The sequence below is a fragment of the Plasmodium falciparum genome (genome assembly GCF_000002765.6).
Source record: "Plasmodium falciparum 3D7 genome assembly, chromosome: 7".
Classification (NCBI taxonomy): Eukaryota; Apicomplexa; class Aconoidasida; order Haemosporida; family Plasmodiidae; genus Plasmodium; species Plasmodium falciparum.
The window spans coordinates 269,108-291,480 of NC_004328.3; the positions used below are offsets into that span (position 1 = coordinate 269,108).

Below are 22,373 nucleotides of genomic sequence, written 5' to 3' on the forward strand. Positions count from 1 at the left end.
ATATAACATAAAATATTATTCAAGGTTTTCTTATTTTCATATATTATTATTTTTTTGCATAATTTATTCTAATTGGAATGTCTTTTCTTAAAAGAAAAAGAAATTATCATTTTACAATAACACAAAAAAAATAATAAAATATGAAAGGTATATATATATATATATATATATATATATATATATATATATGCATATTATAATGATAAATAATATGGAAATATAAAGGATGCTAGATATTCATAAATACTGAGAAAACATTCATAAATTGAAAAATTATATGGAGGAAACAAATAAAATTAAACATTTTTAAATATAGTTTCAAAAAAAAAAAAAATATAAATAAATAAATTCTTTTTTTTATTTTGGGTTCCCTTATATTATTACTACTCTTACTTTTTTCTTATTATCCTTTCTATTTTTTTTTTTTTTTTTTTTTTTTTGTATATAAATACATATTTATATAAAAACAAGCATATATATACAAAAAAAAAAAAAAAAAAAAAAAAAAAAAAAATGGAATTAAATATATACATATATATATTTTTTATACGTATATTCAAAATATAATTTCATAAACACCTTGAAAAAAAATACAAAACATAAACCTATATATACATATATATATATATATATATATATATAAGCTACAAAACTTTAGAAACATAGATAAACTAAAAATTTTACAAATACACATAAAAAAATAAAAAATATATATATTTAAAATAAAATCATAATTTTTAGAAATATATATTAAGCTCCATCTTAAACAAATATATACACAAAATATATATTATAAATATAAATTGGTATAAATTTTAATACATGTAACAATATTTAATTATATAAATATGTCAACTTTTTTACATCTTCATCCAAAAATATATAAATATATAAAAGTGAAAATTTACAATACATCATTTTGTATATTCCTCAAAATTTTCAATATTTCTTATGGCATCTTCATGAAACGAATGCTCATTCGGTTCATTTTTATATTTTGCATTAAGGGGGTTTGAATAATTAAGAATTTGGGATATAGGGTTAGTAGTATATTTACTTATACCATAACCATTGGAAAAAAAATAATCAAATAAATTATTATTATTATTATTATTATTTTTATTACTACTACTATTGCTTGTATTACTTGAGCCTTTTCCTAAATATCCATATTCATCTACTGTTTTCATACTATAAGATTGTAATAATTTATATTCAATATCTTTTTTATCAAAAAATACTTTCAATTCAATAAGAGCACTAACTGGTTTATGATCACTTGAGAAAAAATTATTATGTGTCTTATAATCTAAATATTTAAAATATATTTTATCATTATTATAAAAATCATTCAATATATCCTTATCAGACATATTATTCCTTTTATAATCAACCATATCACTTTTATTTGTCTGGTCTATGCTAATATTACGTTCCCTATAATGTTCTCTTGATATATGTTCATTCCTTTTCTTCTCAATTTCGGATAAGTGTACAAGTTTGCCACTCATTAAAACACGATCACACCTATCAAAAAAAAAAAAAAAAAAAAAAAAAAAAAAAAAATATATATATATATATATATATATACAAACAAATAAATATATAACCACAAGAATATATGCACATGTTTGGTCCTAAAAACTTCTGCGCACATATATATATTATAAACAAATTAATATAATCACACATACATCCATATATATATATATATATATATATATATATATATATACAAAATATTATTTTTCCCTCTTGTTGTCGTACCAGGCAGGGGTTCTCCTAATGTCGTACATATTCGAATGTTTCTTATATTTGTATGTTGGGTTAAACGTTATGGGGTGCTCATGAAAGAGACAAAAAGGTAATATATTATACATCTTATTATAAATAAATTGATCATAATTTAATAAATGTTTAATATTTTTGCTAGATATTAATTTAAGTACTTCTTCAAGATTTTTGTTTATTCTAAAATTAAAATCACCACATGCAAAGAAATAATCAAAATTAAATAAATTATTTAATTGTTGATTTTGAAAACTATTGCTTAAAATGTTCTGCATTTGTGTATTCCTTTCAAATATATTTGTTTGACCAGATGCTAAATGAATATTATTAAAACAAAAGGAATTATATCCTAATCTAAATTTAACAGATACACTTCCTTTATTTCCTGTATTTCCCTTAAGCCCTACTTTCACCTTACATACTTCTATTTCTCTTATATGATCAACTAAAGCTTCATCAATAAATATAATAATAAATAAACCAATCATGGATACAGATTTTAATTTTACATATTTAAATTTTCTTAAGTTTAAAAAGTATTTGTCATAATCCTTATTATTATAATTACTAGTACCAGCAGCAGCAAAACCCTTATTATCCTTTCTTTTCTCCCTTTGTACATTTTCATAATAATCATCTATTTTATGTATTTCCCTTTTTACATTTTCATTAAAATTTCTACCTTTCCTTTTTGGTGGGTCATACCTTCTTTCATACATCAAATTATTATTACTACTTCCTAATTCTTTGATATCACAATCTTCAAAAACATCTTGTACACTCGTAAAGTTGTAATTTTTTACTCTGAAATTATTACTGCTATTATCAAACACGTCAGCTTCATTAATTTCAAAGTTGTCATTGTTAATATTTATATTATCATTTATATTTCTACTTTTATTTTCAATTTCATTTAAGTAACTACCTCTTCTATCGTACATATCCATCGATCTAGCCATTTTCATTTCCATATCTTTATCTCTATCAAATACATTATCCTCAAATTCATCATTCATATTATAATTATTCATATCATTATATTTACGATTATATAATTCTTCAATTACATAAGAACCTCTAATATTTCCCTTATTTGAATTAATATAATAATCATCCTCCTTTGGATTTGATATAAACTCATCGTTAAATATATCATCCAAATTCATATTCAAGCTATTCGGTACTTTATTTTGAAAAATATCCTTCACATTTGAACTTATATGTGTTTCATTACTTTTCAATAAATCTTCATTTATGTAGTTATGCTTATTAGCTTTATTCTCTATATTATCATAATCTTCTAAAGCATCCATTAAATTAAAATCGTTATTATATTCCATTTCTTTATTTATATTATTATATTCATCATGTTCTTTATATTTGTTTGTATCATCAATATACTCCCTCTTGTCCATGTCCATCAAATTAGAGAATGACATTTTCCTCTCACCCATTATATCTAAATTTAAACCATCACCCTCTAAACTATTAAAATAATTATTTAAAAAACAATTTTTTGATATATCCAGCAATGAATTATTATCCTCTGTAATTCTTGGTTCTTCACCTTGTGCTAGTATGTTCATATCATCATATTTATAATTATTTGATTTTTTATTATTATCATTATAAACATTATTTCTGTTGTTTCCATTTTTCATATAATCATCATTAAAACATTTTAAATAATTTTCATAATATTCATCATCAACATCATCATTATTCATTATAACATCTTGCTCTTTTTCTTCATTGGCAGCGTATAAATTTTTACGATTTTCATTTCTATAAGGTGTTTCCGATACAACATGAGCACTTTTCTTTTTTATTTTCATATTATTACTATTATTATTATATTTCGCTCCTCTCAAATATAATTCTTTTTGCCTTTGAGATACTTCTCCTAATGTTTGTGTAATCATTTGTTCAATTTTTTTCTCTTTAAACTTATCTTTCATATTCATTAATATACGAAATCCTGTTAATTCGACGACTTCTTGGAAACAAAATACATACATATCAATATAATCATCAACTTCATTAAGCCATGATGATATATCATGTAATTCTTCCAAATCTCCTCCACATAAATTCCATGTACCTGCCCATAATTTTATAATTCGTTCTTCATAATCTGTATTAATAATTTTTTTCTTTGCATAATTATTCACAAATTTCGAATTGGAACAATCTACACAATATTGATTTATAAGATCATGACTTAAATAATCATTATAAATAGGTTCATTATTAACATCATAAACATATTTATTATCTTTATGCATATCATCTAAATACATAGAATCACTCCTATTTTTAAGTTTCTTCATTTGTCTTCTCCTTCTTCTTCGCATTTTTTCTCTTCTTCGATTTCTTCTTTTCTTTTCTATACTATCAGAAGTGCTACTATCGATTTCGATTGTGTTATTGATACTACTACTGTTGTTTGTTCTTGACCATAAATCGTTCATATTTTTATTATTTAAATAATTAACATCACTTTTTAAAATTTTCCCTTCTACATCATTGTAAGGAATATTAAGATGTTTTTTACTATCGTAATTATAAGCATCCTCTTCTTCTTCTTCTTCTTCATCGTCTTCATCTTCGTCATCATAATCTTCGTCATCCTCATCAACTCCATTTGCCTCCACCTCATAATATTCATTAGGTTTTGCAAGTACTGGATAATTCATATTATTATAATCTATATTTTCAATCATACCTTCGTCATACATATCCATTTTTGCATTTTCTTTAAAATAAAATTTTTCATTATTTTCTTCTATTTCCAGATCTGATTCATCTGAACTATCCATTTCTTGCAAAATTCTTTTAGTTTTATGTTCGTATTCTTTTTTGCCTAGCTCTTTATTTCCATCTACATTTTTGTTTTTATTTCCAGAATTATCTATATGATCTTTTACAGAATTGGTATTATGAATAAAATTCTTCCAATTATGATGCGTATTAATATTATATGCAGCGGATATTTTTTTCAGTTTTAATAAAGCTCTTTTTCTTTTACTAAGAACTTTGGATTCTTGTTTATTTCCTTTCTCTTGGTTCTCTTTTAATAATTTTTTATTCTTAAGGTTAAGTTTATTTTGTTGTAAAGAATTCGTGGAAGGATCCAAAATTTTATTATTATTACTATTATTATTATTATTATTGTTATTATTATTATTATTATTGTTGTTATTATTAACATCATATTTGTTCATACTATTGGTAGAGTCCTTATTCACAGTACTTGTATTATTACAATTTAATAAATAGGTAAAATCAGAACCTAAGAATGATCTCCTATTATTATTATACTTTCCACTACATAAAATTATATCTATACATTCTTGCCTAAAATTATCTTCAAAATTGTTTTGATAAAATCGTTCAATCGATTTTATTGCATGATCAATATTAGTACTCAATGATGATCTACCTACATTTATTTGTGAAGAAAATACACTACCTGTACCTGTATAATGTGTACTTATAATATCCCCATTTTCTACCCACATTTTTTTAAATAAATGTTTTAATATATAAACATATTCATCGATTTGTTCTACTTTTTTTTTATCCTCTTTATTATAATCTTTATCATTTGAATTTCCATATTTTTCTTTCTTTTGATCTAAACCTAATCTTTTTAATTCATCAGCAGTATCTGATGTTTTCTTATTATTCATAAATCTTCCATCATTAATTATATATGAAAAACCATCGAACATACCCATATTTTCATTTTTATTATTTACATAATCATAATTTCTATTCATTGCATATTTGTCAGATAAGTCAAGTAAGTAATTTTCAGTAGGTAGTGTTGTTAATATAGTAACATTTTTATCATTATACATATTATTTACATTTTTATAATAACATAAATAAGACTTATTTACAGCCTTCAAAAACATATCATTCCTTGAAAGGTGTAATATATATAAAATAAAAAATAAGGCATAATAATATTGAAATACATTAGTTCTATCTAAACAATCTAAACAATTTGTTCTAAATACACCATTTTGAAAAGCACCCGATGATTCTTTTTTATTCTCTCCATCTCCATTATCATAACCGTAATCTTTATTTTTAATATTATCGTTATTAGTATTATTTATATTAATATTGTTCACGTCTTTATCCTTATCAACATTATCATCATTATCATCATCATCATCATCATAGTCCTTATCATTGATATTATTTTTATTTTTATTATTATTATTATTATTATTATTAGTAGTAGTAGTAGTACTATTGTTATTTATATTTTCATTATTACTCGTGCTCACTTTTATAGGTTCAATAAAAAATGACACATTCTTTATTTCCTTTAATAATATTTTATTAATAAAATCATTCATTGCATCTTCAAAACTCTTATTTTTCACAGAAATATGAAAATCATATTCAATATAATTAATGTAATCTTTTTCTTTATAATGTTTATCTTTCTTTATAAAATTTATCATTTCAATCATTTTCTTCGTTAATTTCTTTTCATTACTTTTATTCTGACTTAATAAATTTATATAATAAATATTGTTACCATAACTATTAATTAATTTCTTATTATGCTCTTTAAATGCTTTAATACTTAATAAGGATGATCGTTGAATATTAACATGTGACGACATGGAATGTTGTTTCCAAAACAGGGGAATAGAACCTCTAATTTGAACAAGTGATATAATTCGATTTTCAAAATTTCTTCCTACATATTTATTAGTACTACTACTGCTATTGTTATTATTATTGTTATTGTTATTATTATTGTTATTGTTATTGGTATTGGTATTGGTATTGTTATTATTATTATTATTATTATTATTATTATTATCATATGAATCATTCATTTTATATGTTCCAAAAACTCCTTGATTGATTTTGTCTTTATTAACAAATTGCTCTTTCGTTTCCGTTGAAATATTACCTCCAACCACCTGAGACGAACCAAAAGAATTATTATTTTTATCCTTTTCCCGCACACTATTTTCCTTTAAATGATTTACCTGATCATGTGTTAAGTTGGGGGATGCTAATATCTCATTAGATACATTACTATTATTATATGTATTATTTCTATTACTATTATTTTTGTCCAGGTTCCCTTTCGTACTTGTAAAATTTTTATTTTTATATGAATCATAATTTATATCCGACATAGAAGTATTATCCTTATTATTTAGTTGATCAACCTTATCCACATGATTTATATTTCTATTATTAATTCGAACTATCTGCTCAGATTCCACATAATTAGCTACATATCCATCATCATTTATGCCTCGTTTATTAAATCGAGTTCCACCCAAAATAGAAGACCTCCTACTTATTAAAAGTAGTTCTAAACATTTTTTATTTATTTCGATAGATGTGTAAGATATATATCCTTGTATAATAGAACAGAACCAATTATCATCAATTTTACATTTATTTTTCGTCTTCTTTATCATTTGGTAATTCCACACATATTTCTTTTCACACATTTTTAAAAAAGATTTTTTCTTTTTATTATTTAAATTATTTAAACGAGTATTATATACCAATGGTTCCACTTCGACCTCTTCTATATTATTTTTTACTTTTTTTTGAATACATTGAGTTAAATCATAATCATATGAATAATACATATGGACGCTTAATAATTTCTGAATAGTTTTTAAATATTTATGTATATCCATTTTGGAATTATTTTTTTTCTCATCATTTCGAACATCTTCATTTTTAAAAAGCGAAGAATAGGAATTTTTCTTTTCACTATTTTCTTGCATTCTTGGATTACCTTTAACATTAAAATATGAATGATTAATAAGATCTTTTATATTATTATTAACTACATTTATGGAACTTTTATTACTAGCATTCGATCCTTTTTTATCTTCTGATAAAGCCTCTGAAAGTTTACTATCACGTGAATTCCTTTTATTAACATCATTTTCATGTATATTCAACTTTTGATAATTCTTATCATGTACATCATTTTTATTTATATACAATAAATTGTTATTATTATTATTATTATTATTATTATTATTTATATTCTTCTTATCCAATAAAATGTTTTTGTCATTTTCATTATCTTGATCAAACATGGAATTGCTTTGGTTGTTTTTTTTTTCATCTTTTTTTATGCCAATTAATATATTATTTTCACTGTCTACAATATTTTTATTATTTATCAGTACAGTTAATTCCTCCTTCTTTCCATTTCCTTCTTTATTAAAAAATGTATTGTCAATTAAACTTGTGCGAACTTTTGAACTATAATTTGGAGTATCTGGTTTGGATTCACTTAAATTATCTTCATCATATATGGAGCTCAAGGAATTCTCGACACTATTAAAATTCATTTTATTTAACGTATCATTATTGTAATTATTTCTACTTGTATGTTTAGTGGTTGTTGTATTCTTTTCCCCACTAGATTGTTTCATATTATCATTATTATTATTGCTGTGATTGTGTGTCATTTTGTTTGTGTTAACATTCATATTTTTATGTATGCTCATATTGGTATGTGAACTCATGGATTTATGAATATTCAGATTCTTGTTATTACTTTTACATTTACTACTACTACTACTATTATTATTATTATTATTATTATTATTATTATTATTATTATTATTGTTAATATTGTTAATATTGTTATTATTATTATTTGGTGAATAGCTATCCTTGTCACTTTTATTAATAGACATATTTTCATCAATTGTTGATATATTTGTATGGGAACTAAAAAGAGTACTTATTTTATTCGTGTTATTACATGCAGATGTGTTATAAGATGATGTAGATGCTTTGTCATTTTTTAAAAAACTATTATTATCCTTTTCTAATTCATTCTGTACTTTTCCCAAATTTCGATCATTTTCATTAACATTCTTGCTGTCATAATTTGTTATATCTGAAATAATATTTAAAATGTTTTTATGATTAAATTGAGTCGTAAGCCATTTTTTTGCACTATTGAAGGTAAGAATTTTCTTATTTTTTTCTTCTTTCTTATTATAATTATTATTTTTATAAGAATTATAACTATTAATATTATCCACTACCTCAAAATCATTCAAAATGTTGTCTTTCTTATCATTTTCTAAATTGCCCGACTTTTTCATAGTTACATTTTTATTAGAATTATTACCTTGACAGCTACTTATATTTTTATTGTTCGTATTAAAAAAATCATATGAAATATCATCAGACTTATTTACAACGTCAATAGTTTTTAGAGAAGATGCTGTAATTATTCCAAAGTTGTTGTTATTATTATTATTGTTATATTCGAAATTTATTGAGTTGTCTATTATTTCAAAATTCTTATTTATATCCTCATTATTTTTTACATTATTTATAAAATAATTATTCGAATTGTCATCTATATTTAAACTATTATTTATTGCAGCATTTATTGGTATGATATCTACATTATATGGTATATAATGAACCTTCTCAATTTTATAAATACTCCTATATTTATCCATATAATAAAATTTACTTAATAATCTCCATTTCTCTACTACAAATAAAAATAGCTCATTCCTAAACTCTATGGTACCTATTAAATTGTCTATTATTAATTCATTTAATATATTTCCATATTTCTTACTCTTTTTTCTTATCTTCTCTTTTAATATTCTCTTCTCTAAACATTTCCCATTCTTTCGATATATAAATAATGCGGGCACCTTCACGTTCTCATCTTTCTTATCTTTTAAATTCTTTATGTAAATTACTTTAAATACTTTTTCATAAATTATCAATAAATATCTACCGTCTGTGTTATATGCATTCATCAGTCTTATTTTATGTATGTATGTATGTATGTATATATGTATGTAAGTGTTTATATATATATTTATTTATGTGTGTGTGTGTATATGTATATGTATATATATATATATATATATATATATTCAACAAAAAAAAAAAAAAAAAAAAAAAAAGTTAAAAAAAAAAATAAAATACAAAAATTAAAAGAAGCAAAAAGGAAAAATCATCATTTGCATAAAAAAAAAAAAAAAAAAAATTAAAATATATAAAAAAATACTTTGCTAATTCATCCCTTTGTTTATTACTTAGATGTTAATAAGTTTATATGCTAACATGCTTATTTGTTTATATAATTTTCTTTCTGTTCTTTCATTAAATTGATTCTTGTATTTTATTTTTATTATTTTTATTTTTTATTTGTATTTTTTTTATTTTTTTTTATTTTTTATAACGTGTGTACCAAACACAAAAAAATACTGAAAAATAATATTAAAAAAAAAATTTATAACTTATATATATATATATATATAAATATGTATAATTTTATATTTTTACATTTCTTTTAAATTTTAAAAAATAAATCCTTTTGTATACACATAAAAATAAATACTACAAATATAATTAATCATAACAAAAATATATAAGATAATTCTTTTCTCATTATTTATTGGTAAAATATTTCTTTTTTAACATAGTATATTCATTTTAAAATAATATTAAATAGAAAAAAATATTTATAACAATGTAAAAACTTTTATTTTTTTACATTAAATATTATACAAAAAGTAATAATATATATATATATATATATATATTTATTTATATATATTTTTATAATATAAACTCCCTAAATATAATTTCTTTTAAATATACAAATATTATATATATAAAAAAAAGACATTTTTTTTTTTCATATATAAAATTTTTCTAATCAATTTTATAAAAAATAATATTTTATAATATATATTTAAATATATATATATACATGTAATTTATATGTTATATTTATATATTTATTAATATTATATATATAATATAATATTTTATTTTTTATTAATATTTATATATATTATTATAAATATAAGTATACATAATCCATTAAAATAAAAAATATTTTTAATAAAACAGACATGGTATATATTATAATATAAAATATATATATAATATTAAAATGGGTTAACGAAATATATATAATTTTTTTGTATTTATATATATATTATATTATATATATATATATATATTATATAATATATAAATAATATATTCAAAAATATACATATAATTTTTTTTTTTTTTATTTTTATCAAAATTTAAAAATAATTATATATATTGATGTATACAAATAAATATATTCATTAAAAAAAAAAAAAAAATTAAATAATAAAACTTAAAGAATTAACCCTCAATCTATTTATTATCTAAATGTATTTTATTTATATGTTTTTTTATTTAATATATATTTTTTAAAATGTTGCATAAAATATAAATATAAATTGTATATAAAATTTAAATTAGCATATCATAATTCATAATAAAAATTATAAGTACAAAAAAATAAATAAATAAATAAATAAATAAATAAATAAAAATAATATAATATAAATAAAATAAATTAAAATAAAAAGAGAATAAAAAGGAGGAATTATTAACTACTAAAATAAATATTTTTTTTATATTCACATTAATATTTATTTATATTTATTTCATTTATAAAAAAAAAAAAAGAAAAAAAAAAAAAAAAAAAAAGTGATTAAAATTTTAAACAATTTATAAAAATTTTAATATTTATTTTTATATATAATGTTTTAATTTTTACCTAAAAATACATTGAAAAAAAAAGAAAAAAAAAAAAAAAAAAAAAAAAAAAAAGCTGCATTGATTTTTATATTATTTTTATATGATTAATTATATATATATATATATATAATATGTAGAGGAACACAAAGTATTCTTTTAACTTTATTATTTTTTAAGAATAACATAAAAAAATAAATTAATTAAAATAAAAATATATATAATATGTATAAATATCTTTTTCTTTTTTTTTTTCTTTTTTTCATCTATTTAATAACAAAAATATAACAACAAAAAAAAAAAAAAAATAAATAAATATATATGTATATTATATATATATATTATATATATATATATATATATAGAAAAAATAAAAAAGTATAATTTGTAGATTTTTTTTTTAATATAGAGAAAAAAATTGAAATTTTTTATTTGTATATGTATAAAATAATTAAATCATTTAAAACATTTTAAACTTTTGCTCTTAAATTTCAACTACAATATATACATACATAATATATATATATATATAATATGTATATTTTTTATTTATTCTTTTAAAAGTAAGTTTTCTTCTGATATTTTTTTTCCTTAATACTTGCTTCTTCTTCATATGTAGGCATATTATCCAATACAATAGTATCTTGATCATATTGTATTTCATTATTTTTATTTATATTTCTCTTTGTTTTTCTTTTTTTGGCTAGTATTTGTAATGATCCGTCGTTTAATTTATTCATGGAATTATATTCATTACTATCATATTCTTGTGCTTGTCTATTAGGATATCTTGGTATTTTTTCATGACCCTTAAGTATGCCTTTTTTTATTAATCTTTTCCTTTCGATTTCCATCTTATGATAAAAATATAATTTCTTAGATAAAATTTTATTTCTTTTACTTAAACAATTTCTTTTAGGAGCAATATGTAATGCTTTTCTTCCACCTCGTTTTTGATATTTTTTCTTTTTTTTGACTATATCATAATATTTACTTTGTAATTTTAACATTTTGCTTACTTTTTTATTTAGATTTTGAAAAATAATTTGTTTCTTATCAACAGTTCGTTCAATTATATCATTAACAATATTTGTAGTTTTTTTATTAAAAAAGGATGTTAAGGAATTATTATTTTTATCGAAATTAGAAGATCCACAAATATTCTTTGTTTTATATATATAATCATTTATATTATTACTTAAATCATAATTTATTATTTCACAATTATCAAATTTAACACCTCTACTTAATATATTAGTACATATTAGTATATTCGTTTTCCCTTTTTTAAAATCTCGATAATTTCTACTCCTATCTTTATAGTTCATTTCATTATGTATATAACTTACTTTATATTCTAATTCTTCTAATATTTCTCGAATATTCATTACACTCTTTCTAGTATTACAAAATATTACATATCGACAAACAAAAGCATAATTTCTCCCACCATATATATTTCCATATAAATTATTCTTATAATTATTTGATATTTTACCCTTATTTATCTCTTTACTATTAAGTATTTCTAATAATAAAGATACTTTCTCCTTATTTTTACTATTAATAAATATATGCTTCATATCCTTGTCAATGTGGTGGCTACTTATATTTATTATTTGTTGAATATATTTACTCCTTATATTGTTATTTAAAAATTCTGAAATAGCACAGGTTTTAGTTGATGATACAAAAATGCTAATAGGGATATTTGAATATAATGTGTTTTTTATATTCTTAATATTTATATTATCAATATATATATCCTTTTTTTTTTCATTATTTATATTGTTTTCCTTATTATTTCCTTTTTCTAAAATGGGACCTAATTCACCTTGTCTTTTTTCTATTTCATCATCAACCACTTGTCGTGTATTTGTATAATTATTATTTGTATTATGAAAACCATATATTTTATTGAAATCACCTCCCAACCTATCTTTACTATTAATACGATATATATCTTCCTTATTAACAACATCATACATATTATCCTTACTTTTATCATCCGTCATTTTATTGTCGTTTATTTCATGTTTATACATATTATCATTACTTTTATCATCCATCATTTTATTGGCGTTCATCTCATGTTCATACATATTATCCTTACTTTTATCATCCGTCATTTTATTGTCGTTTATTTCATGTTCATACATATTATCCTTACTTTTACCATCCGCCATTTTATTATCGTTCATCTCATGTTCATACATATCATCATTAACCCCAATTTCCTTGATAGTAAACCTATTCCCAGACACTCTCTTTCGAATTTTTTTCCGCCCCTCTTCATCTCTCTGTTCAATGCTCTTATCCAACAATTTATTCGAATATTTACTATTTTCCCTGTTATTATGATATTCCATATCATCTTCATCGCATTTTTGTAAACCCCTAAAATAATACATATTTGTATATTTTTTAATATGGTTAAATAATAATTGTAACTTTCTCTCATTAAAAACGTTACATAAAGATTCTGACTCTTCAATAATAAAATATTTTAAAAATTTGAAATTATATAAATGTTTATTCTTGATATTTTCCATCTTTTCAAATATTTTATCTGGAGTCCCTATCAAAAGGTCAATATTGTAATTTATTCGCTCATTCCCTCCAGAGGGTTTTATTTTGTCATTTCTTTTTTCTTTTATATTTCTGACATATTCATACCTACCTCTATAAGAAGTATCTATCCATATATTTTCTTGTTTATCATTATAATTTCGATTTATATCAGAAAAATATTCTACGTGGTATTTTTTTATAGATTTTTTCTTATTTAAATATCCTCCACTCAATAATTCAATATTTATATCGAATTTTTTTAATAAACTAAAAAGTTCACAAGCTGCTTCTCTTGTATTTGTTAAAATGATAGCATATGGGAAAAATACATTTTTCTTATGTCTTAAACTATTCAATTGATTATTCCTCTTATTTTTTATATAACTATTATTTATACTATAATTTTTATATGTACGCATATGTATAATTCTATTATTCACTTTATATTTCTCATATGATATATTAAAAAAAAGATTTTCATCCTTCCTACGATGAACATATCTTAACCTTTCTTTTTTTCTATATAGTTTATTTTTACATTTCTTATAATTATATTTATTTAAAAAATGATAAAAATTTAATAAATATTTCATTATACGTTCGTTAGATTTATAAAAATTATCTAATATAGGAAGAAAATAACTTAATGTTTTCCCACTATTATTAGGGCTAACGATTAAGTATACATCATTAAAGCATTTTTCATTATTCTTATTCATAGATATAATTTTTTCTCTATCATCATTCAAATGATACATCAGATTAGGTGCTCTGTGTGTATTATGGTTATTATTATAATTATATTCTATGTTATTTTCATTTTTATATTTCTCAACATTATACATATTATTTTTTTCTGGTATAAATATATTATTTTTTTTTAGGTAGTTATTTATTTCTATTCTATTCTTTAATATTTGATTGTAAATGTTATTTCTGCTTATGGATATAATACCATCTCGATGAAGCGTATGACTACTACTATTATTATTATTATTACTACTACTATAAATATTATTATTATTATTATTATTATTATTACTTGGATAATTTTTTTTTTTTTCATCTAGTAATAAAGGTATCACATTCATTTGTATACTTGAAGGATTCATAATACCTAATTCATTTAATTTTAAATATATATCAGTTTTTAAATTATATTCTAAAAAACTATTTTTATATAATTCACTTTTTATAAATTTCTCATTGTCTCTTTCTTTCTTTTTTAAATTCCTCTTTACATAACGTTTTCTTCCAATAACAAAATTCTTGTTTTTATCTTTGCTCATTTTATGAATACTATGGTATGTGCACCTAAACATATTGAACATGTTTTCTCCTTCTTCCTTCAAAAAGGAGGTAACATAAAACAAACGATTCCTCATATTTTAACATGTTTTCAAAAATAAAACATATAAATAAATAAATATATATATATATATATATATATATATATAAATATATTTATTTATTTATTATATAATTCTTGTGTGGTGACCATTACACTATATTCCTTTTTCTTTATAAAAAATAAAATAAATGCATATAGAAAATAATAATTATATACAGGAACAATTATATATATTATTTTTTTATTTATTTATTAATTCAGAATAGAGCATATATATTGAATTCTACATAAATATATATATATATATATATATATATATATATATAATATATTAAATTCTTTGAATTCTTATTTATCTTATATTTTCCCTTGAATAAGAAATAAAAAAACATAATTAAATAAATAATATAAAATAAAAATAAAATATATTACACAATATATATATATATATATATATATATATTTTTGTTAAGAACCAAATAACAGTATACACCCCCCAAATAAAAGAAAAAAATTATTTCATTTTTCTAATATATCAAAAAAAAAAAAAAAAAAAGTGACACATATATTATTATTTGTTGCTCTTTTAAAAATATTCATATATTATTAGGCATAGCCATATACCATTTTTTATACATGAAATAAATATATTTCATTTTCCTATTATTTTTATTTATTTATTTTTTTTAAGTAGAATTACAAAAGTTTTTAAGATATAGTTTCTTATAAAAATAAAAATATATGTAAATATTTTATTTTAATAAATAATAAATAAAAATTATATTATTTGTTCATTTTATACAATATATATATATATATATATATGTAGTTAAAAAAATGTAGTTTTTCTTTTTACATTTAGATGGTGTCATATATTAACTGCTAAGATAAACCTAATAAAAATTATAGTTTCATTATTCCTTTAACAATTCCTCAAAAATGATATAAAACACAATATTATAAAGCAAAAAATAATAATAATAAAATTTCTCTCTATCTTATTATTCCTTTTTTCGTAGGACAAGAAAGTTCATAAGAAAATATTCCTCATAATTATACATAAACTTTGAATTTATCTATACTGTAAATTGAAAAAAAAAAAAAAAAAAATATATATATATATATATATATATGTATGAATACGAATAGGATATTATATATTACATATGAAAAATATATAATGTAAATATATACATATAAATAGAAATCCATTCTTTATTTCATTTTTACCTTCTTAAAACCAATTATGTCAGCTCTTTCTCTAAAGCATTGTCTGCATATGTTTATGTTATATTTTCTGATTATGGCATGCTTATTCGAACATACACGGCTACAGGAAAATAAAAAAAATTATATCAAATAATAAATCAGTAATAAGTATATGATAATATATTAAGATGTACATATATAAAATAATAAAACATTCATAAAAAAGGTACCAAACATATATATTTCATTATGTTATTAACATAAAAGTTTCAAATGTTATTTTACTTAAGGAATAAAAAGAAGAGGTAAAACAACAATGCACATATATACATATATATATATATATATATATATATATATACTTATAACTTTAAAATATACATATATTTACATAAAAATCTCACATTTTAACAAAAAAAGCTGATTCATTAGTTATATTATACATATATATATATATATATATATATATATTTATAATTTTTTTTTTTTTTTTTAAATTTACCATTGCCTAGATCCTTGACCATATTTCTTTGGATGAACGTTTAAAATACAACCCATTGTTTCTTAAATTATTTATTTTATATTAAAAAAAAAAAGAAGGATTTATTTTCCAAAATTTTTTATAAAAATGAGTGTTATAAAATTTTTTTCTTGATGAAAAAATATAACTTTAGCTTTTTGTAAAATATATATTATTGTTTATTATATATATACTTTGTTTTTTATAAATTATAAATTTACTTTTAAATACATAATTATTTTATTAATTGTATAATAAAAAAAAAAAAAAAAAATTTTTTTTTTATACTTATATTTTTTACAAAATATATTTTTATTTTATATATATTCCTTTTACATATAATAATAATAATAATACTCGTTTTTATTTAAAATTAATTTTTTTTTTTTTTTTCCTCCATATTATTATTTTATGGGCACTACATAATTTATATACTAGTATAATAATGTTATAATCATAATATATTAAATTATAAATATAAATAATAATATAATAGATACATATATTTTTAATTATACTTAAAGAAATATTATATATACTATATATTATATATATATATATAAATAATTTTTTTTATACCTTTATTTATTATATTACTTGTTTTTTTTTCTTCGCTAAAGTATCATATATATAATAAAATATATATATGTATAAATTAAAATATATATATTAATTAATATATTATATATGAATAATAATATATATTCGAGATAGATAAAAAAAAAATAAAAAAATACCATAAGAAAAAAATTATCATATATAATTATATATACATACCTATAATATATATATATATATATATATATATAATATATTATATATTTCTATTTATTAATAAAATTAAATAATTTTTTATAAAGTTCCATTTATTATTTTTTTTTATATATAATAAAAAGATGTAGAAATATTATTAATATAAAATAAAAAATTTTTAATTCTTTTTAAATTATTTAATTAATAAATATATTTACAAATAAAATGCATATAATTCAAGAGGTTTTAAAATCGGAGGGAAATATTATATACAAAATATATTTAGGATGTAATATAAACATACATTTTGGAATATACATTCTTGTTTATAAAAAAAGTTGAAAAAGCAAATAAAAAAAGAATTTTCTTTATTTATAAATTCACATATTACGAAACAATTATATTTTTATAAATTTCCTGTTTCTTTATTATATATATATGTTCTGTTTATATTTTTAAATATTAAAAAAAAAAAAAAAAGGTAAAAAAAAAAAGAGAGTCAAGGGGTTTTTTTATTAGTACCCCCACATATATATTTTATATATTCTATTATAAACTATATATGAATTATTTTTTTTTTTTTTTATCCGGTATATTTTAAAAATATATAATATGAAAAATAAAAAATAATTATATTTATTTTTTTTTTTTTTTTTTTATATATTATAATATATTAAGTTTATAAAATTATTTAACATAAGCTTTATAAATCTCCTTATGACTGTGTTCTCTTATCTGAATGATCATTTTTCATTATATGTATTCCATTATTTAAATTATCCAAAACATACATTGTCTAAAAAAAAAAAAAAAAAAAGAAAGAAAAAAATATACAATTATAAATTTATTTAATATTACATATATATATTGAACTGTTATGTATATATTACATCAATAGTCCCAACATTGTCAGCAAAATAACCTGAAAAAGAAAATATTAAGTGGGTACATATTAAAAAAAAAATAATAATAATATTTAAAAAATTAAATGTTATATATATATATATATATATATATATATATATTTATACCTGGCTTATTTGTATTATTATCATATTTGCAAATTAAAATTCCTTTTGTTTTACAACATGCTGTAGCACATCCAAGGTTCTAAAAAATGATATATCATATAAATGTTATTATAATTTTTCTTTTTTGTTTTTTCTTTAATTTTTTTTTATATATCTACAGTATGTATCTACCTCTGAACTTTTCCATATAATCCTTGTAAATTCAAATATATTATCATTCCTTTTAATACACCCTGTTATTAACAACAAAAGAAAAAAAAAAAAAAAAAGATAAAAAAAAAAATATGAATGGTTCAGGTGAATCATATTATCCAAACATAAAAATATATATATTTTTTTTTTTCGCTATAAAATGAAATTTTTTCTTTCTTATTTAATATTATTATATAAAACATTTTATATATTTTATTCTTCCATATTATATATACCTAACTCAAAGTCATAATCATTAATCCCCTCATACCATGTATCAACAGATGCTTCAATATTTTCATTTTTAAAAAACGAAAAATAGTTTGTATCAACTTGCTTTGAACTAACAATACAATCAGAATTATCCCTTATCTATAAATATAAATATATATATATATATATATATATATATATATATATATATATATATATATTTATATATGTACATTATTTTTTACATATTTACTTTTAACAAAACAAATTCATTCATACATTGAACAACATTATATAACAGTATTTATATGTATAATAATATTTAAAAAAAAAAAACATTTTAATATATTAACCAAATTTGCTTCGTATGTTGCTATCTCTTCAAGTTTCTTACTCCTTTAAAAAAAAAAAAAAAAAAAAATATTATAAAAAATTAAATAGAACATAATCAAATAATGTATTTTTTTTTATTCTCTATATATGTATATATTTCCAAATTTTGACTAATATAACCATTGAAGTGGTTTGGCTTTATGCTTTAATCTAAAATCATTATGTCTTTCTTTTATAAATTCTTTCTATACAAAAGTAAAATATATATTTTTTTATCTCATATCTTTTATTGTTATAAAATTAGTTCTCTATTTTTTTTCTTTTATTATTATTATTATTTATTTAATTATATACATTAAATTTACAAAATTGGCCATTCACATATATATAAGAAATAAAAACAAAAAATAGTAAAAAAATATTCATGATTCCTATCATAGTATAAATATAATAATTATCTCTTTATAAATATATTGAAATAAAGGTGTTAATGAAGTGTTATGGCGTTCTCCATTTATATGTAATATAAACTTTTATATTTACAATTTTTTCTTTACAAATATATACATAATTAGTATATTCAATTATATATATATATATATATATATATATATATATATATATATATATGTGTGTGTATATATATATATAATATAAAAGTTGGAATAAATATATATAAGTATATATAAAATACACTTTTATAATGTCATAATCTAATAAATTAATAAACAACGTAATAAAGAAATAACTATCCTGTCAAAAGTCATTCTTTTATGATGTGTTGCCTTAAGAAAGAGAACAACATATAAATAAATAACATAACATTAAATACATACAAAAATTTGTACATATTTCCAATAATGTACATACAAAATAAGAATGATAAGAAATTCACGAACATTTTTTCTTTTTATATTTCTATTCTTATATAGAACCAAGCAAAAATTATTATGAGCTATTGTAATATTTAAAAATATAATAATATAGACATAAATAATATTTTAAATATATACATATATATAGTTATATTTAATTTCATACAATGTTAGTATGTTTTTTTTTTTTAATGTACTGTTACACGCTATCATATATGATAACCTTTTGTTCTTTTTTTTTTTTTTATTTAAAAAAAAAAAAAAATGTATTTAAATTAAATAAATAAATAAATATATATATATATATATACCGTGAACAATAAAAAAAAACCTACTACTATGAATTCATTATGTAAATGTATTAAATGGATCTATAATTTTTCATATAGTGGAATTTTCGCATATATATATATATATATATATATATATATATATATATAATATATATGAATATATATTTATCTGTGCACTAATAAACTTATATTATTTTTTATTTTCTTATATGTATTAAGAATATCTTAAACATGTGTGGGCAATGAAAAAAGGAAAAATAAAGGATAACATAATATATCCCTTAAGAATATAACAAAACAGCGCTCATCAAAACACAAATGATACCTAAAGGGAAAAATATATAAATATATATATATATATATATATATATATATAATTATGTTTACGTAAAATTTTTATATTCTTATGTATTACCAAGAAATTCTAAGAAACCCATACCGATTAAGGTATATGTAAATAACTCATCCTTAATTGATGGATTTCTACTAGTTCCTAAAACCAAAGCCGAAAAAAGGTTACCTATACCTTGAGCAACCTAAATAAAAAAGAAAAAAAAAGAAAAAAAGAAAAAAAAAAAAGAAAAAAAAAAAAGAAAAATGAATGCGTACACACAAGGTCTAAACATGTATATAATAAGAATGTTATAATTATAAGAAATATAAATATTTAATTATAATTTATTTTGTTATTTTGTTACCCCTCCAACTGACATTAAGGCAATGGCTGCTGATAAACTTGCAATGCCACTATCGTGTCTGACACCAAATTGTTTGTTAACATTATATTTTTCATCCTTCTAAAAAAAATACATGGAATTTTTTTTTTTTTTTTATCCATAAATATAAAAGTTCACAAATAGACAAACAATATATATATATATATATATATATATATATATATATATAATAATAATAACATGTAAGAATATTATGTGTTTTATTATTGATAAGATATATTTTTTGTCTAAATGGATTTTATAAGAAAATATATACACAAAAAGGAAAAACTAATATATAAAATATAAATGGAAAAAAAAAAAAAAAAAAAAAAAAAAGTGACCATACATTATATATGCACTTTTGTATATATAATTATATAAATAAAAACACATATATATATATATATATATATTATGCTTTATATATATGTCTAATATTTTCATACTTGAAGGAGGGTGTTACAATTTGAATTACTAACTGATCTACATATAAATGGTGAGGTGTGATAAGATCTAAAAAAATTATTTTCCTTAAATAAGTAATTAGAAATAAAGGATTTGTTCACATTGGTTGTTATACTTCTATTAGAGAAAAAATATCCACTGCTCAAATATGAGCTCTTTAATTTAAAATTTTGAAAAAGAGATGAATTTAAAGTATTATAAAAAAACTTATTCATCATTTTTAAATTATTTGAAAAAAAGAAAATTATAAACAGTGTGTAACATATAAATATTTTCAAATATTTATCGCATATATATATATATTAATTTTTTTTTTTTTTTTTTTCTTGGTAATTTGAGATATATTTTTAAATTAAAAGATTATACTCTTTTCTTTGAAATTTGTTCAATAATATACATATATATATATATATATATACATATATTTTTTTATATTATTATTTTTTTTTTCTTCGTATTCTATATGAGGGTGTAAATT

The 22,373-nt window shown here is 19.0% G+C and overlaps 5 protein-coding genes across 5 annotated transcripts; all 5 read right to left on the minus strand.

Annotated features, from left to right (window-relative positions):
- Positions 1-914: 914 nt before the first annotated feature.
- PF3D7_0705500 (inositol-phosphate phosphatase, putative) lies at positions 915-9,599 on the minus strand (the record flags this gene model as incomplete). Its single annotated transcript, XM_001348952.1, has 2 exons — positions 915-1,527; positions 1,768-9,599. The coding sequence occupies 2 exons, from the start codon at positions 9,597-9,599 to the stop codon at positions 915-917; spliced, it is 8,445 nt and encodes a 2,814-aa protein (XP_001348988.1).
- Positions 9,600-11,927: 2,328 nt separating this feature from the next.
- Positions 11,928-15,326, minus strand: PF3D7_0705600 (RNA helicase, putative; the record flags this gene model as incomplete). Its single annotated transcript, XM_002808708.1, has 1 exon — positions 11,928-15,326. The coding sequence occupies one exon, from the start codon at positions 15,324-15,326 to the stop codon at positions 11,928-11,930; it is 3,399 nt and encodes a 1,132-aa protein (XP_002808754.1).
- Positions 15,327-16,364: 1,038 nt separating this feature from the next.
- Positions 16,365-17,059, minus strand: PF3D7_0705700 (40S ribosomal protein S29, putative; the record flags this gene model as incomplete). Its single annotated transcript, XM_002808709.1, has 3 exons — positions 16,365-16,373; positions 16,523-16,622; positions 17,004-17,059. 3 exons carry the CDS (start codon positions 17,057-17,059, stop codon positions 16,365-16,367), a joined length of 165 nt encoding a protein of 54 aa, XP_002808755.1.
- Positions 17,060-18,489: 1,430 nt separating this feature from the next.
- On the minus strand, positions 18,490-19,981 carry PF3D7_0705800 (cysteine-rich secretory protein, putative; the record flags this gene model as incomplete). The annotated part of the gene is made up of 8 exons (XM_024473128.1): positions 18,490-18,570; positions 18,665-18,696; positions 18,806-18,884; positions 18,977-19,038; positions 19,234-19,369; positions 19,564-19,606; positions 19,724-19,788; positions 19,898-19,981. The coding sequence occupies 8 exons, from the start codon at positions 19,979-19,981 to the stop codon at positions 18,490-18,492; spliced, it is 582 nt and encodes a 193-aa protein (XP_024329037.1).
- A 1,011-nt stretch (positions 19,982-20,992) lies between these two features.
- PF3D7_0705900 (ATP synthase subunit C, putative) lies at positions 20,993-22,113 on the minus strand (the record flags this gene model as incomplete). The annotated part of the gene is made up of 4 exons (XM_002808711.1): positions 20,993-21,036; positions 21,127-21,247; positions 21,410-21,508; positions 21,877-22,113. The coding sequence occupies 4 exons, from the start codon at positions 22,111-22,113 to the stop codon at positions 20,993-20,995; spliced, it is 501 nt and encodes a 166-aa protein (XP_002808757.1).
- Between the last annotated feature and the right edge of the window lie 260 nt (positions 22,114-22,373).